General features: G+C 49.9%; 2 protein-coding genes and 1 long non-coding RNA gene across 3 annotated transcripts; 2 read left to right on the forward strand and 1 right to left on the reverse strand.

Moving 5' to 3' along the window:
- Nucleotides 1-176: 176 nt before the first annotated feature.
- Nucleotides 177-907, forward strand: LOC118990695 (histone H2A type 1). Its single transcript, XM_037051430.1, has one exon. It carries the CDS (start codon nucleotides 207-209, stop codon nucleotides 597-599), a length of 393 nt encoding a protein of 130 aa, XP_036907325.1. The 5' UTR covers nucleotides 177-206; the 3' UTR covers nucleotides 600-907.
- A 3,976-nt stretch (nucleotides 908-4,883) lies between these two features.
- Nucleotides 4,884-7,257, reverse strand: H1-2 (H1.2 linker histone, cluster member). The gene has a single exon (XM_037051422.1). The coding sequence runs from the start codon at nucleotides 7,208-7,210 to the stop codon at nucleotides 6,569-6,571; it is 642 nt and encodes a 213-aa protein (XP_036907317.1). The 5' UTR covers nucleotides 7,211-7,257; the 3' UTR covers nucleotides 4,884-6,568.
- Nucleotides 7,258-11,946: 4,689 nt separating this feature from the next.
- LOC118990708 (uncharacterized) lies at nucleotides 11,947-12,757 on the forward strand. The gene is made up of 2 exons (XR_005067285.1): nucleotides 11,947-12,252; nucleotides 12,539-12,757. It is a non-coding gene; the product is annotated as an uncharacterized LOC118990708 (long non-coding RNA).
- Nucleotides 12,758-18,348: the final 5,591 nt, after the last annotated feature.

Here is an 18,348-nt window from a genome sequence, read left to right on the forward strand (position 1 = left end):
CTGATTGGCTAGTCACTATGATTTCGCATACAAGTACTCTATGCAAATGAGGAATTCACATATCAGCTTTCTATTGGTTAAAATTCAATCTACCCAATGAAATGGCCCCCTGGTATACCTTAACGGTATTTATAAGAACCTTTCTACGCCTCACAAAGTACACATTACTACTTGTGGTTTTGAGAGCTCAGTCTACTCCAGTTACTATGTCTGGACGCGGGAAGCAAGGCGGCAAGGCGCGCGCCAAGGCCAAGACACGCTCGTCCCGGGCCGGGCTGCAGTTCCCCGTGGGCCGTGTGCACCGTCTGCTCCGCAAGGGCAACTACGCCGAGCGCGTCGGGGCCGGCGCGCCCGTGTACCTGGCGGCCGTGCTGGAGTACCTGACGGCCGAGATCCTGGAGCTGGCGGGCAACGCGGCGCGCGACAACAAGAAGACGCGCATCATCCCGCGCCACCTGCAGCTGGCCATCCGCAACGACGAGGAGCTCAACAAGCTGCTGGGCAAGGTGACCATCGCGCAGGGCGGCGTGCTGCCCAACATCCAGGCCGTGCTGCTGCCCAAGAAGACCGAGAGCCACCACAAGGCCAAGGGCAAGTAAAAAGTCCGCGGCGGCGCCAACGAGTCGAAACCAAAGGCTCTTTTCAGAGCCACCCACGTTGTCACTAAAAGGGCTCGTGTCTTGGGTTCTGGGTGGTAGGCGCCTCTTCCAAGCGACCCTAACCCGCAACTCCTCAGTCTGCCAGCAGATGTCAGCGTGTGGACACCGGCAGACGCGCGAGCGCGGCGTCAGCGAGAGCAGACCCCGCCTCGCGAAAGAGAACGCTTCCCGAGACCCTGCGCGCCGGGTGGCTGGGTGGGCCGCATGGTGAGGGCCCTCGGGATCACACGGTGCGGAAACCCCGACTCAAGTCCACTTGTGGCCGGGCAGTGTTCCGTCTAAACGCAAATCAAGGTGGGGCCGGCGGGGCAAGGAACCACGCTCCCCCTTTCGTCTCGCGTCGTCACTGGGCCAATCCCATCGAGCGCGCGCCTTTTCAAAAATAGCCAAAGGAAGGCCAATTTCAGGGTCCCGATTCTAAAATCTTTACTGGGCAAAGGGTGTGTATCACATAGTAGGGGTGACCCGCAGTTCTGCGGAGAAACACCAAAGAGTTGCAAATTAGAGGCATAAAGACGGTAGCGGTGCGAAAAGGTAGAAAGCAGCGGCTTTTGGGGCGGGGGCGGGGTCGAGGGCGGGGCGGGAGAAGTTAGTTTCCGGTGTCAACGCCGGGGAGGTTCTCGCGTGTGAGAAAATGGCGGCCGCTTCCAGTAACTTCACTGCGAAGCTTGATGGGCAGATGTCTGGTCCAATCAGCGCTGGTTTCGCCTTATATATATCGGGCGTAGGGTGTCTCTCGCGCTGTTTTTGCAGCTGAGCGCTCCCGAGGTGAAGGTATGGCTCGTACGAAGCAAACGGCGCGGAAGTCCACGGGCGGGAAGGCCCCTCGCAAACAGTTGGCCACCAAGGCGGCCCGCAAGAGCGCGCCGGCCACCGGCGGCGTCAAGAAGCCGCACCGCTACCGGCCCGGCACCGTGGCCCTGCGCGAGATCCGCCGCTACCAGAAGTCTACCGAGCTGCTGATCCGCAAGCTGCCCTTCCAGCGCCTGGTGCGCGAGATCGCGCAGGACTTCAAGACCGACCTGCGCTTCCAGAGCTCGGCCGTCATGGCGCTGCAGGAGGCGTGCGAGGCCTACCTGGTGGGCCTGTTCGAGGACACCAACCTGTGTGCCATCCACGCCAAGCGCGTCACCATCATGCCCAAGGACATCCAGCTCGCGCGCCGCATCCGCGGGGAGCGGGCGTAAGCAGTGTCAGTGTGTGTTGACCTTGAACCCAAAGGCTCTTTTCAGAGCCAACCACAGGTTCACTTAAAAGGGGTTGTAGTACGGGTGCAGTTTTTTTCGTTGAGAAGGGAATTGTGAAGGTTAATATTAAGATATTAATTGTACATAACCTCACAGTGTGGTGAAACTTTTAAGGTGATAGAGGCATACAAATACGCAGTCATTAACTCGTTCACACAGTTTTGTTTTTTTAGAAGATTAATACACCAAAGTTTCACTGTCTACAATGACAGAAGAAAGCCACCAGGATTTCAGTTCAAGGTATTTCCTCACATACAACTTTGCCAGAGATGAGTGTTCACCGTGTTCCCCTCTTAGGTACAGTTAGCCCGTGTTCACTGAGTGTCCTGAATTGTATGGGGAATCTTGACAACACTCCTGGCTGTATAAATGCTGATCTACCTGAAACAGGTTTGTAGCTCAGGTGATGGAAATTGGCCTCAGTACTCACCGCCTAGAAAGACGTCCAATAAAGACATTTACGTAGCAGGGAAGATAAAACTTCCTGATCACAACCCTATTGAAGTATATAATTCAATAGGATTTAAGATGCTGAACTTGGCATAAGAAATTTCCAAATTTATAGATACATGTTATTGGCTGCCAAAACTGCCAATATATCCCAGGGAATCGACCTGAAAGAATCTGGAGGGCAGTTTTGCAGTTTCTTCTACTTGTTTGAAAAGGAGTATTACAAGGAGGTGGAAGAGAGAGAGGCGGGGATCACAGTACCAGATAGTTAAGATGCATGGTTACTGTTTTGGAAGGAGGGGTCTGAAGGAATTTCAAAGGTACGGTAACTAGGTGCACAAAGGCATTGGACAGCACCTGCTTAAAGTGAAGCCAGGAGTTCAAACCCCTCAGAGAATATCTTTAAGTTTAACATATACATACATGTTCGGACGTAGCACCGTGTTAACCATCACACAGACTATGTAGGCTGAGGCCTGTTAGACTTCTGGGAAAAATACATTAGGAACGGTAACAGCACACAAGGGTTGAGTGTCACAAGTACAGTGAAGTTAATCTAGTCATATGCACTGTTAAGATAGTTTTCAGCTAGAAAGTGACCAAACAAGTGAAACTGAGGGTTTTGATTTAATGTGTAATTTTGCTTTAGTATGTAGCTCCAGACCTGTTTAGTTTCTTCCCAGCATGCCCCTGAGCCTGGGCCCTTCCCCCAACTCTGAGGCAGGCAGAAAAGATACCCAGGCCCTGACTGAGAGCCACGGGGTGTGGGCTTCTGTTGAACAAAGATAACAGTATGGCCTGAATTGTGTTCCAGTTCCTGAGCCCTGGAGCTGAGTGTCCCTTCCTGGCCACATCCACATGAAACCAGACCAAGCTAACCTCAAGACCTGAAGTAATGATTATCTGCCCTTCCGTCACTCCTAACCAGTCACCAAAACCCATGACCCCAAACCTCTTTCCCATAATGACTCGGGAATTGTGTTTTGTAAAACCCTTGTGTGTGAACTGGGGTGCTGGGGTGTTTTCCAGAGCAAGCTGCCAGTCTCCCCTGTGTAGTTCCTTGGTCCTTCCATGCACCATGGTGTCTGCACGAACTGGCTGTCTCAGCACCAGGGGGCGAGCTCTGTGCAGGGTTACAAAAGCAAAGATGAGCCTTTTAATTGAAAACTTCGATGCCTGGGGTGTGACTGCCCACTACAACCTGCTCACAGTGGAAACTTGTGATTTATTTCAGCACCTGTTTTCACCCACAAAGGGTCACAAAGTGTTCAGAGCTTCTCCCTTTTACCCATGCCCCCTTTGAATAAATATAAAAATATCTATTTAAGTATTGTTAAGATTCCAAATATAATAAAGATAGTACAGAGATCAAGATTTTCTGAGGCCTAAAGCTTTGTGACTAAAAAAACTACCACACTAAATTACAAATACAAAACTAGGTAGTGAACATTAATTTTTTTTAAAGGTTTTATTTATTTATTTATCTTTAGAGGGGAAGGAGAGAGGGAGAGAAACATCAATGTATGGTTGCCTTTTGTGCGTCCCCTGCTGGGAGTTGGCCTGCAGGGAACTGGACTACAACCCAGGCATGTGCCCTGACTGGGAATCGAACCGCGATTGTGTGGTTCGCAGGCCCGCGCTCAATCCACTGAGCTACACCAGTCAGGGCCTGAACATTAATTTTTAGTGGGAAAATATATCAACTGTGGATGAAAAGAAGGTTCTATGGAAATTAACCTCACAGGGTGATCTGATGGTATTTTGGACATACTGGGTTTAATAAATTACATCTTTAAATGGATTCCATCTGTTTCCTTGCTCCTTAGTGATGTGGCTATGAATGGAACTGTTTATAGATTCATTTGCCCAGGCATAGAGTCTTTCAGTTACTGGATATCTATCTCCTACGCGCACGTTAGAGAACACAGGTGCTCCAGGACACCAGAATATCAGGGTGCCATTTCCCACAGCAACAACGAAAATGAAATAATTGGGAACGGTGGTAATAGGAAATGGGAAGAGATGTATTTGGAGAAAAGTAGAACATATTTGAACAATGGGAAAATATAAAATGCTCCTGAATAGTAAAACTCATCTCCTGAGTTTTATTGATAAAAATAACAATCCCAGTAAGACTACCAATAGGGTGTTGACTCTATTTCTGAGTGGGTATGGGGAGAGGGTCCCAAAGTACCTAGAAAAAAGCAAGGTAAGTAATCAAACAAACAAACAAACAAACCCCCAAAAAAACAGAATAACCAGAGGATTTTGGAAAGAAATAATGACAGTGAATTACACGTATCAGCTACTAAAGTCATATCAGAGCACCGTAGTTTCTCTAACATTCCATTATTGCATCTCTACCGTGTAGGGCATAATTCTCAGCACTGAAGACAGCTATGAACAGTACTAAAAACACAGATACTTGAAACAGTGAAATATATGTAAAAACAGTACTTTATATATATAAAGACTACATACATTTAAAACAGTACTTCAAACAGTGATTTATATGTATAATTTAAAAAACAAGTTTTTTAAAAAGTGTGATCTCGAACCTTAGGAATGGCCAGAAAGATCAAAGGAACCAAATAGAAAACCAAGAATTAGTCCACCTATTCGTACAATTTAGTCTGTGATAAAGGTGCCATCTCAATACGGGGTGCGGGCCGGGGGAGGGGGGCGGTGGAGGGGAGGAAAGGCAGAAATAGAAGAGGAAGGAAATGGTCTTGGGGGAAAATGATCTACATATACACATGTATCAAAATTCTAACATGTAACATGCATATATTCATAAAACAAACTATCCATATATACTAAAATACAGAGAGCTCAAGGGAAAGTCTTATTCTTATAAAAACAACCAAGATTAATATGTCAGTCCAGCGGGGCAGGGCAGGAGAGGGCGGGGCGGGGAGGCTGAACTCAGAGGTCCCCAGCACTAATACGGAATTAACTCTGGTCAACGCTGTGCAGCGGGGGCCATAGGTGCACAGCTCAGCTGCAGGCCCCCCAAACCCGTTTCTGGAAGGTGTCTCGAGAAAATCTGCATTGACTGGAATGAGAACAGGCCTCTGGACTTCCTCCGGAAGAAACGCCGTAAATACAAAAGAATCCACAGATGACAGTCAGTGACGATAAAGCTCTTCTTACCGGCATCACTCGCACTCATAGACACGCATCCGAGAGTTTGCCAATAGTTTTCCTTATTCCCGTCAAAGCATTTGGATTGCACACACACACATAAAAGAAGGGCTTCTAAAAGCACCGATTTCAAGATGTCTGTCTGTCTACAAGGACGGGCCACGGCCGGGTGGCTCTATTGGAGCGCCGTCCGGTGCACCAAAAAGGTTGCAAGTTCGATCCCCAAATCGGGGGCGATCGATGTTCTCTCTCTCTCTCTCTCTCTGCACCCCTCCGTAAAACTAACATCCCCGGGTGGATTTAAAGAAATAAATGGAGAACCACCGGCCAGGCCAAGATGGCGACGAAGTTGTTTTTGATGCGCTCAGATCAGTCACAGGCACGTCCAAAATCACAGGGTACGAAGGGCAGAAACATCCCGCTGCAGAGGAGCCCTGGGTGGCAGCCTTTCCTCAAGTGCGCTTTTGTCGCCAAATAAACAGTAATTAAAGCACGTGAAAAGGCGCCTGCCTGTCCTTTTCAAAGGCTGAACGCCACCAACGCGCCGGGACACACCAGGCTGACTTTGGAAAACTTGTTCCGTGTCCCCATGAGATACATTTCTACATCGGGGAGAACGAGCAAACTCAGCCTAATAGAAAAAAAAAACCCTGAGACAGAACCGGCCGCTGCCCAATTAAATCTAGGATGGAAGTAAAGCTTACAGGAATGCACCAACCCGTGAACAGGCGGGACTTTTGACTTTCTGGGCCAAGACACTGGCTGGTAATACTGAGCAGTGCTCCCGTCCCCAGGCGTGGGGTGGGGCCGCCGGGAGCGCTTCCGCACAGCTGACACCGAGCGGAGGTAGCGCGGGACCAACTGTCAGGAGTTATTTCACAGCGGTGGCCTTCCCCTAACGCCTAGTACCCTTCTCTGGGAGGCGTCGTCGGCCATCCCAGCGACACCACTACTTTAAAAAAGGGGGAGAAAGAAACGGGGGGCAGTGGGGCAAAAGTGCGCAGCTCTCTTGGTGAGGTCAGTGGTGGCTCTGAAAAGAGCCTTTTTGGGTTTTAGAAGCAGAACGACCTACTTCTTCTTGGGTGCAGCCTTCTTGGGCTTCGCAACCTTGGGCTTGGCGGCCTTGGGCTTCACAGCCTTGGCTGCACTCTTGGCGACCTTCTTGGGCTTGGCAGCCTTCGATTTCTTCGGACTCTTGGCTACTTTTTTGGCCACAGTAGCCACCGCCGGCTTCTTCGCCTTCTTCGGGGTCTTCTTGGCGCTCTTCTTGGGAGTGGCTGACCCCGCGGCCTTCTTGGGTTTCTTGGCCGCCCCAGCAGCCTTCTTGGGCTTGGCCGCGCCCGCCTTCTTGGCTTTGGGCTTGACCTCGCCCGAGGCCGCCTTCTTGTTGAGCTTGAAGGAGCCCGAGGCGCCGGTGCCCTTGGTCTGCACCAGGGTGCCCTTGCTCACCAGGCTCTTGAGGCCCAGCTTGATGCGGCTGTTGTTCTTCTCCACATCGTAGCCCGCGGCCGCCAGCGCCTTCTTGAGCGCGGCCAGCGACACGCCGCTGCGCTCCTTGGAGGCGGCCACGGCCTTGGTGATGAGTTCGGACACGGGCGGCCCGGACGCCTTGCGGCGCACCCCTGCAGACTTCTTGGCCGCCTTTTTCTTCACCGGGGCCTTTTCCGCAGGGGGCGCGGCAGCGGGGGCAGCAGGAGCGGTCTCCGACATGCTGACGGTCTGGAACTTGGAAACAAGTGGCAAAGCGCCGATGGAGCGGCGCGGGCCGCCGCTGTATATATAGAGCGCAGGCGCGCGCTGATTGGTGCTCCCGCCGCCCTCCTGGCTGGCAGGCTCCGAGCCGCCGCGGAGCGCCCAAGTTGTGTTTGTTCCACTTCACAAAAGGGGGGAAATATTAAAATGCCCCGCACCAAATCACTCAAATTTGGTCGGGGAAGAATCCGAGAAGTCTCAGGATTCGTGCTGTGCAAGAATTTTTCCCGTAACTGCAAGGACGCCGCGTCCAGGCGTCCCCAAATCCCCCAACTCCGAGGGAAGTCCAGGGCAGTCGGAGACCACTTTCTGTTTTTCTTCTAAATTACCTGTTCGCTCCTTTGCCCCCGAAAGTTCTTTTTCTCAGGGGTGGTTGGGCACATGTTTACCTTCTTTTAGAGACAAAAACCGAGTGCTTTCCACTTACATTTTCACGGTAATTCTGTTTCTTCGCAAGGGAAGTAACACAGGTCCTCTGTGAATTCTGCATGCAGACCCGCAGGAGCGGGACACGGGGACAAGGTTCTGGACCAGCCCGAAGTAGTCAGGGAGATATGGGAGGGGGCTCATAAGTTTCGGAGGGGTCCGGGGTGGTGGCAGGAGAGGGACTTAAATTTCTGATATGAAGACACTGAAACTCTTTATCAATCCTTTTCACAGATGGGGGCGGGGCACACTCTTCACTTTCCGAAGGCGAGAATTTGGGCTGTTTTTAAAAAGCTCTCAGGTTCCCCTCTGGGCTGTGCGAGCAGGGGGTCTGGCCCTGAAGAATGGAGATAATAAGGGAAGAAAGGAGACCCACTAAGCCTACAAACTACCCCAATAGACTTGGCAGCGAGGGGCAAGTAGACGATCTGTGTTCAGGGAAAACATGCGTTTATTTATTTTTGCGTGCTGCAGTTAAGAGATGACGTTCAGTGCGTGAAAATGCCAGGTTCCTTCCAGTCACAATATATCCCACGTGTCGTGATACACAAGGACATCCTCAAAATGGGAACGCAAAGATGCAGATGGAAATAAAGCTGTCTTTAATAAGAGACCCTCGTTATCAGATGAACTACAGATTGGAAACAGAAGTAAAAGTGGATGACAAAGCTCAAAACAAATACAGGAAAAGTACTAGAACATATAAATGATTGTACCTTTTTTTTTATTGATGAGCTAGTCTTTTCATCCCTCTGAAAGCTGACCTTGTGTGTTCTATTGCGGACTTTGATTTACCGCTTTAAGTTTTGTTACTTGAGACGTTGCCCTTTGCCTTAAAGCAATGGCAACTTATTCTCGAAAGAAAAGGCTGAGGAAATGTTCTGCTTATATATTTAATACAACCACTTTATATTTAGCACAAAGGAAGCACTACAGTGCACTGGAGATTCCTGTTTGACAAACACATGTCTGCATGGAAATAGGTGTGAAAGGGGCCAGGCAGAGATTGCAGTGGTCAAAAGCGTGAGGCCAAGCATCTCAGGGGACAGGCGGTTTGTCCTAAATGCTGTGCTTTCTAAATGTTAACATGTACAACACTGTTTTGCAGACATGGCTGCCACCTGATGAACTTGACCCAGTGTAGCCCACTGCAAAGAAGTCAAGTGCAATGAACCACATCTGGGTAAGTGAAGCCAACTGCAAAAAAGAAATCAACGTGAATTGTCGCCTGGGGAGGCTTCCGCTGGGCATGCGCCCAGCGGAAGACTTTCTCCTGCTGTTCTTATTCCTCTCCGGTGAGGATCCTTTCTGCCTGCTTCAGGGGGTTGGGTGCCCAGGCCTGCGGGTGCCATGGGGAGTGTGTGAAGCTGTCCCTGCCTTGTGAAGCAGGCCCCATACTGGGTCCAGACTCCCAGCTCGTCAGCTCGATGCCTCACCCTCTTTCTCCCCTTCCTATATTAATATCTAGCGACCAACGCTAACATAGTTGACCAAATAGGGTCTATGAGCCATGGTCAAAACTTTCTTCCTGGAGACAGAGCTTTGAAGATTATTCCTGGGCCTCCTTCACTTGCCACAGTTGAAAATAAAACCTTTTTCTTCCAACAGGACTTGTGTGCCTTGGGCTCAGACACCCCAAGCAGTGAACCGCACCATGTTAAAGGTGCGAGAGGGTTCTCGGTTCAGCATCAGGTAGACACTGATGCCTCTCACGTTAGACCACGAGTAACCGTGTGGTTTCATTGAGTAATATTCGTGCAACATTTGAAAACTGTGTCTCCAGCGGATCCAACTTAAATCGAGGCAAAAGCATTTAGTTGTATCCTTCCCAGCAGTATGAGAAAATTGAGTTCACTTTGGGCTCATCTGATGCTCGAAGACAACGCTGTGTAATAAAGCGGAATGTAAGTCGTGGAAGTAATGTTAAGTTTTCTAGGATCATGTTGAAAACACTAAGAAGAAGTAGGTACAGTTCGTTTTAATAATATACTTTATGTCACTTAATAATATATACATTGAAACTATTATCAGTTGAACTTGTAACCAATATCTTAACAAGACAGTTTATATCCCTTCTTTTCAGATGGTAGGTCTTCAAAGCGTGTGTGCTGACGGGCGCAGAACATTACGGTTCGGACTAGCCGCATGACGAGTGTGCAGAGGCCCAATCTGGCCAATTACTCCCCACCACTGCTTCAGCCAAGGTTAACTTTCATTCCGTATTGACTTCTTCAGGCGCAGAGGATGTAAAAATGGAACTTTCGCTTGTAGAACATCGATACCTTAGTAAGGGTTTGGTCCAGTAGAGATGCACGTGAATTCTTCCCAGTCGAAGAGAGAACCCTGCGTTACCATCCTAGCGGCTAATAGGACAGGAAGCCACTTGGTACCTGATTTTCCATCTCTCATTCTTCCTTCATGTGAAAGAGCATGTACTCCATTCTCTTGTCCCCTGCTGCCACTCTCACTGAGGACGTAACCACCCTGTGACCCACGCAAGCATTGGCCACGGGCAAGTATTTGCAGGAGAGTCCTGTTTGAGCTTGAAAACTGCAGTTTGACATTCAGTTTGTCCTAAGCGCTCCAGAGTCAGACTCTTTGGAACCTGTTCTGAAAACTGGAAGAGACAAAACTTGTTCACCGAACGTCAACCTGAAAGCGACTGGCGACCTGACCCATGTCCCCCGGGATTTCAGCTTTGCAATAAGATTGAGTGCACCTGTGATCGACAACAGACCATGAACGTTAGCTCTGAGGGGAAGCCCGGGTTCAGGGGATGACCTTTCCGTTCAAAATCGATGCTCTCGTGGAGGACGCAGTTAATATTGCAACACAGCACGTTGTGTATTCTCATGTGTATACACATCCTGAGTGACACCAGCTGGGTAATTTTACTTCATATCCTTCAGGTCTGGAACGAGCTGGCGAAGAAAGTTGAACTATGCAGAGCAGAACTTGGACTCCAAAACGTGCTGATGAGGCGGCTTGGACCGCGGAGGGAGACTTGGACCGCAGACGCAAGAGGAAAGGCGAGGCTGGGTGCGGGGCCCACGGCTGGATTTTCCTTCACGTCTTCTGTCTGCCGCGACTGCTTTTGCAGGCAGCTAACCTGACACTAATACACCTGGTGACAGGCCCCAACTGGGAGTCATCAAAACCTTTTTTCCCTGGGTCACCAAGGGATGCGGCCCGTCACAGCAGCCACTGCCCTGGCTTGCCTGCGGGCGGAGAATACGGCTGAGCAGGCGATGCAGAAGAAAGAAAGAGAGGGGTTTGGGCGGCGGCTCGCTGGTGTGCAACACCGGTTCCTCCGCTCACCAGGAGCTGCGTTCTCAGCCTTCCCCCCTTCCTCTCCCCACCGTGAATGGGAGGGACGCTCTGCTCCCCCTGGGGGAGCAGAGTGAGGATTCAACTAGGTCACCTGCGGATCGTTCCAGGGAACGGGCTGACCCCTCGGAGCCCTGCTCAGTTCATTCCCGTTAGATTCCTGGCCCAAGAGCCCCTCCTGCTTTTGGTCTCAACCCTGAGAAAGGTGGTATTCTCCTGTCTTTCCAGGGTGGTGGACGGTAGGCCAGGTCCAAGTCCAAGAAGCCGGTTCACTCTTTCCAGGGATGTGCACTTCCCCTGGCTGTCTCTGAAAGGTCACGGGACCTAGCGACCTCTTAACCAAGTTCGACAAGAAGAGATAAAGCCAGCCTGTCAGGAAGGGCTGTGTGTGTCTGTGTGTTGGGTGTGGTAGGTGAGCACAGAATGTAGCACCATCACTGTCACCCAGAATCTACCCCGGGTCGCTGTGCTTGGGGCTCCCTCCGTGCCCCGTCCGCCGTGGTAAGCTCCATGGTGGCCCTCACACGGTCTCCCAGGCCCGGCCTCCTGCACCCCAGGTGTGTGCGGGCTTTCACCGCCCAGCAGGTGAGGCTGTCAGTGTATAAGGGGGACGAGGCCCTCCATCCCCTGCTCCTTTCACTACCGAGCTCCTGATGGGGACCCCATTCTTATTCCTTTAGTTGGTTTACTGAAGATTTTCGGGTTGTGCTTCAGTGGATAAAAGGCTTCTTATACTTTTCGTGGTTAATAGTGTTGTAGTTATAATAATTTCCTCTTAGTTTTGTAAAGCAACTCAGGAAAAATACAGAGGCAGCATAGAGCGTTGAAAGAATTGGCGGAGCTGAAATGCGGGGGTTGAAATTCAGCTGTCATTTGCCAGCTATAGCCCGTGGGACGAGTGGAGTAATTACTCTGTGCCTGAGTTTTCTCGTCTATAAAGTGTCAACAGTAGTCCCTGGGTCACAGATTTTTGTGAGAATTAGTGACGATACAGTTCTGAGAACACGACCAGACGTAATCAAGTATAAAGGTGTTTACATCTTGCGGTTTGTCCCAAAGGACACTAGATGGCGCTCCAAGACAACCAATGCTTATTTTGGAAGCTATGTTCCAGTTTCATAGCCTTCCTGTAATTATTAATTTCTTGTTATTCCCTGAACCGTTTTTTTTAAATCTTCTTGGGCTAACAGAAATCACTATCTTCATTGGCCAATGACCCCAAGGTCACTGGAAGCCCTGAGACCACAGTAAGTCCATAGATGAGCAAGAATATAAGAGGAACAAATTAAATGTTTTTCTGGTCTAAGTGGTGCAGAGAAATCAGGCTGCTGTTCATTCATTTGTTGGAAAAAAGACTTAATCAGCGCTGCTCTGGGTTCAAGGAACGAGAGAACACAAAGGCCAAGTCTGCCCTCCTGGTCAGGTTTGCAGGCCAGGGGACCTAACAGGAGGTCTGAAAAAGTAGGGTCCCGTCATAGACACGGCCTCAAACCAACTTTTAAAACACGACATGACTTCTTTTCCTTTCTACAGCAAAATGGCCGCCGCGGAAGGAAGGAAGGCTGACGCCAGAAAAAACTGTGCAAAAACAGGAACGCTGGGACGGGCTCTGGCCTAACCGGGGCGAGATTGTGAGATTCCTGGTTAAGGTAAATCAGTTGTGATGATGATGACAATAATAATAAATCTGCTAAACACTATGTACTGAAAAATAAAAATAAACACTATGTACTAACAAGGATTAAGCGATTTGAAAGGTGTGTGACGTTGCAACGTGCCTCAGGTCAGCCCTGCACCCTGATTGGGAGGCTCACACGACGCCCGCACGTGGCCGCACCGGAGCGCAGCTGGTGGAGATTTGGGGGAGGAGGCCCGTCCCTCTCCCCTTGTTTTCGTGGACGAGTAAAACACAAATCGTGTAACTAATTAAATTAAAACCACCCAGGTGCCAACTAGTAATTGTAAAGGGATTTTAGGCGAGGAACTTAATTTTTTTAAGACCCGAATTTTAACCTTTCCACTTTCCAAGGCTGCTTGAATCGATCCATTACAATTAGATCTGCTTCGGCCTTACCCTTGGCCACCTGAGGGCGTTCCCAGTGGGGGATGCTGTTTGCTCACATGGCCACTAGATGGCGAGCAAATGAAAACTGTCCTGGCCCCGCCGCGGCGGTGGCGCAGGGTGCCCAGCTAAGCCATCAATCATTAACTTTGGGTTGACCTCGGATTACTCGGGAGATTTCAAAGCTCGTTTCTGCACCGATTTTGAGAGAAAGAAATGATTAGTACAATCGATGAAGCTGTGATGCTGGAATCCGGGCGCAGGGTAGTCAGACAGGCTGGCTCCCAGGGCCTTCGGGAAAAGTGCTTGACTCTCCGTAAAGATAAATAAAGTGTTGGGGAGACCGAAGCTCACCTTGGATGCTTCACGGACTCCGCCAAAACAGTTACGGAGCTGTAGCCGTACACATAACGACCCTGAGATGCCTGAGACTTACTGTGAAGGGGGAACCCTGGGAAGGGAACAGGCTAAAATGCAAACACCGTGTCTGCCAGTACCGTGTAGAAATGAGTCCGGAGGAGGAAAGGGGAGCAGAATCTGCCTCACGAAGAAGCCACCTCAGTGTGTGTGTCTCAGCTGTGAGTAGCCATTAAGCATTAGAAACCCGGAGACAGAGAGAGATTGCTCAGGTTTTGTCTTTATATTATTATTATTTTAATAGTGAGGTAACCCTGACCTAGGCAACTGGTGAGATGATGCCACCTCTGATTGCCATGTCACTGAGAATGTCATTATTATTATTATTATTATACTAGTGATGATAAACATGGCCAGCTTGATTGCATGTCAAGTACTGTATAGAAGCCTTCGTGTATCAATTTCTGATTTTTTAATTCTAAATATCATTTTATAAAATGGCTGGTGTTATCACCTGTTTTCAAGTGAGAAACTTGAGACTCAGAACGGCCGTGTCTCTGCGATACAACCTGCCTTGCAGGTTCTGAGCCCTGTGTCGTTACAGCCCAGACACGCACTCACTCATCAGGACTGAGGTACCATACGGCAGGTTCCAAAAACCAAGCTGTGCAAGAGCGAACGTGAGAATGGACTCTGTTGCTTTTCTGGTCACAATGGAAAGAGCATATGGACACTTTTCGAGGGAAGATAATAAACGTTGACATTTTCCCCTTAAGGTTCCTCAGGCCGAGAGAGCTGATAGGTAACAATTTACAAAGTCGCCATTGTTCTGCCCTCTCCCAGAACCGGATGCCTGCACAGTGGTGTGTGTGGGTCAGACGGCACCTGCCCTGAGGTGTGTTACTGCACGCAGAGCTGGCCATCCGATGGCCGGCAGGCCACGTGCAGCCCAGGATGGCTATGAATGCAGCCCAACACAAAATCGTGTATTTACGTCAAACACTCTGAGGTTTTTTGTGATTACATGTTGCGACGTATGTAATGTGTGGCCAAGACAACTCTTCTTCTTCCAGTGTGGCCCAGAGACGGCAAAAGGTTGGACGCCCCTGGATACTACAGTCTGTAATTGTTCCCTTCTTGTGTCTGTATCTGTGAGCAGTCAGTGGTAAGAGGTCACTCCCATTAAATATCATTTGCTGATCAGNAGCTGTAGCCGTACACATAACAACCCTGAGATGCCTGAGACTTACGGTGAAGGGGGAACCCTGGGAAGGGAACAGGCTAAAATGCAAACACCGTGTCTGCCAGTACGGTGTAGAAATGAGTCCGGAGGAGGAAAGGGGAGCAGAATCTGCCTCACGAAGAAGCCACCTCAGTGTGTGTGTCTCAGCTGTGAGTAGCCATTAAGCATTAGAAACCCGGAGACGGAGAGAGATTGCTCAGGTTTTGTCTTTATATTATTATTATTTTAATAGTGAGGTAACCCTGACCTAGGCAACTGGTGAGATGATGCCACCTCTAATTGCCATGTCACTGAGAATGTCATTATTATTATTATTATTATACTAGTGATGATAAACATGGCCAGCTTGATTGCATGTCAAGTACTGTATAGAAGCCTTCGTGTATCAATTTCTGATTTTTTAATTCTAAATATCATTTTATAAAATGGCTGGCGTTATCACCTGTTTTCAAGTGAGAAACTTGAGACTCAGAACGGCCGTGTCTCTGCGATACAACCTGCCTTGCAGGTTCTGAGCCCTGTGTCGTTACAGCCCAGACATGCACTCACTCATCAGGACTGAGGTTCCATACGGCAGGTTCCAAAAACCAAGCTGTACAAGAGCGAACGTGAGAATGGACTCTGTTGCTTTTCTGGCCACAATGGAAAGAGCATATGGACACTTTTCGAGGGAAGATAATAAACGTTGACATTTTCCCCTTAAGGTTCCTCAGGCTGAGAGCTGATAGGTAACAATTTACAAAGTCGCCATTGTTCTGCCCTCTCCCAGAACCGGGTGCCTGCACGGTGGTGTGTGTGGGTCAGACGGCACCTGCCCTGAGGTGTGTTACTGCACGCAGAGCTGGCTATCCGGTGGCGGGCAGGCCACGTGCAGCCCAGGATGGCTATGAATGCAGCCCAACACAAAATCGTGTATTTACGTCAAACACTCTGAGGTTTTTTGTGATTACATGTTGCGACGTATGTAATGTGTGGCCAAGACAACTCTTCTTCTTCCAGTGTGGCCCAGAGACGGCAAAAGGTTGGACGCCCCTGGATACTACAGTCTGTAATTGTTCCCTTCTTGTGTCTGTATCTGTGAGCAGTCAGTGGTAAGAGGTCACTCCCATTAAATATCATTTGCTGATCAGAGACCATTGGCCTCACATAACAGATGGGCAGTTGGAAGTTCAGGGAGGTGAGGGCGAGGCCACAGTGCAGGGAAAGGCCAGGAGCAAAGCAAGCAGGACTTTGGACTCAGGTAACATGTGCACGACACATTGGACTTGTCAAGAGGACTGGACACTTGGGGACCTTTCCCTTCACCCACTGCTCCTGTTGGTTGCAGACACGACAGAACTTCCCTGACGCTCGCTCACGTGACCCAGGTGCTCTGGGGACACACGGGGCTAGGAGGTCTTCAAGGGGGGTTGCGGTTGGCTTCACAGTTGAATCTCGATCACTCTCACTCACTCATTTAGTTCTTTATTCACTCCACACCCAAACACTCAGCACATGTACAATCTCCTAGCCAGAGCGCTGTGAAAAACAACTAATAGGAAACACATTGCTATGTAGACAGGATTTTATCTCTGGGAAGTGAGATTGCAGATGGCTTTTATTTCCCTCTTTTAGGTTATCTGGTTTCAATTAACATGGACGGAGTTTGTAACTCGTACATGGAACGGTATGCAGAAGATTTTTTGGCAAACAGGAAAGTGATACATTTGTCTAAAGTTGCCAGAAGTGTTGCTGAGATGTGATCTGAGCTGCAGCTGCAAAGTTAAGACCCCTGGTGGCCAAAGAAATGACACTCCCACGGACAACGGTGGGCAGGGGTGGAGGCTGACGGATGTGCACAACCTACATGCCTCCACCCGGGTCAGACAAGAAACCTTCCCCGGGGGGTCCCCAAGCTTGACTGTGTGCACCAGAGCTGGTGGGGGCGGGGGTGGAGGAGGCGGCTCTTAAAACCGATGAGTAGGCCCCGCTCCTTCTCTTGCGTTTCAGCAGGTTTGGGGTCTGCCTGGGAGTTTGAGTTGGCCAAGTTCCCAGTGACCCTGATGCCCCTGGTCCAGGATCCCGGCTTTAAGAAACGCAACCCGCAGGGTTCCTTCCGTTTCCCACCGCCCCGCCGCACCCCTGTGTGCAAGCCCAGGTTGCCAGGCAGCCGGCACCAGCACCTGTAAGACTGTAAGAGCTCACACCGGCAGCAAGCTCCAGGCTCCCACTGAACTTGGCCGGGAGAATTCGCATCTGCAGTGACAGGAACTGCAACGTCTGCAGACCCTTTCTGGAGCCTGTGGAGCCAGGCCCTTCCGGAGGCCCTGCCTGGACCCCAGTCCGCTTTGGGCGCCCTGGCATCCTGGTAGGCGCCATCATGCCCCAGGTGGCTGTTCCTTGTTCCCCCTCGAGGTCACCTCTCTCCTCCTCAAAATATACACGACATAAAAATAATAAAAATTCTGCTGTCCTTCCCCAACCAACGACGTGGGTTTGAACTGCGCCTGTCAATTGAACCTCATTCGACTGAAAAAAAAAATCAGTGTATACGTTGACCGCGGCAGTTCAGATGGGTGTTGTTCCAGGATCAAGTGTATACGAAATGTACAGAACCCGCAAGTCTGGAGAGACAGGAAGTAGACCTGCGATCGGCGGGGGTGGGGAGGAGGAGGCGGCCACCGCGAAGGCCCAGTGTTCAGGCTTCTCGGTGGAGAGAATAACAATCCCAAAGTGGACTGCGAAGACAGCTACGCACGTTCGTGAATGTCCTTGGACCCGCTGAATTTTACCCTGTAGGTGGAGCAGTGGTGTGGTGTGTAGATTATATCTCAGTAACAACGCTGTTACCCAGACAGAACAAAGGAAGAGGGCATCAGCCCCAACGCCCTCCTCGCCGACGCTCTGCATCCGACAGACCCCGATTTCCTCATCCCCTTGCAGCCCAGAGGCCCTGATTTCCAAGTTTGATTTTTCCCCCTTGGCTAGAATTTGCCTACTTGCGGAAGGCGTTGCTTACTGGATATCTCAGGTCTTTAAAAGTTTTAGGAAAATCAGATGCGTTGCCTTTGGTACTATGGTTGGAAACGTGTAAGGCGGCATTTCCCCAAGTTGGTCGTGTGTGTTTGGGGGGCAGGGCATTTGAAATTCCGATGCCCAGGTGGCACCCGCGCCAATTGAATCAGTGTCTGAAGGCAAGAGCAGGGAATCCAGAAGTTTAACGTTTCTCCAGGCGACTCCAGTTTGCTGCAAAGTCCATGAAGTGTAAATAACTTATGTGAATTGTGGAAGATGTATTTTAAAAATAGGCTCTGATGGGTTAATCTTATTGCCAGACAAGAATCTCAATGTCTGGGGGCTCTTACTAGACGCTGTCCTTGCTGAATCTTTCGAGGGAACGCAATGCTTTGCAGACACAGCTGTAAGGAATTTGCTTGACTGGAACCCAGCCAGGTAGGTTAAGGCAGCGGCAAAGGAGTCACCGTGTAATCGTCCAAATGGTGCGTAGAAGCCACAGCTGAGCCTGCCTTCTGGGAGACGGGGCAATGGACGTGAACCCTTCCCTTCCTTCTTGATGCAAGTAAACAAAGCTACCTGCTGACCACCGCGTCCGAGTCTTAAATGGAACTTCCCGGCGCAGCAAACGCCCGGAGCTGGACAACAGGATTGGATTAATCCTAATCAAATAATGAAATGTCTGCA

This window comes from Sturnira hondurensis, unplaced genomic scaffold (assembly GCF_014824575.4).
Source record: "Sturnira hondurensis isolate 20B ecotype Veracruz unplaced genomic scaffold, ASM1482457v3 Scaffold0007217, whole genome shotgun sequence".
Taxonomy (NCBI): domain Eukaryota; kingdom Metazoa; phylum Chordata; class Mammalia; order Chiroptera; family Phyllostomidae; genus Sturnira; species Sturnira hondurensis.

What these genes read in the sequence shown, in the direction of transcription:
- LOC118990695 (XM_037051430.1), top strand. Translation starts at nt 207, where the DNA reads ATGTCTGGACGCGGGAAGCAAGGCGGCAAGGCGCGCGCCAAGGCCAAG.
- H1-2 (XM_037051422.1), bottom strand. Translation starts at nt 7,210, where the DNA reads ATGTCGGAGACCGCTCCTGCTGCCCCCGCTGCCGCGCCCCCTGCGGAA.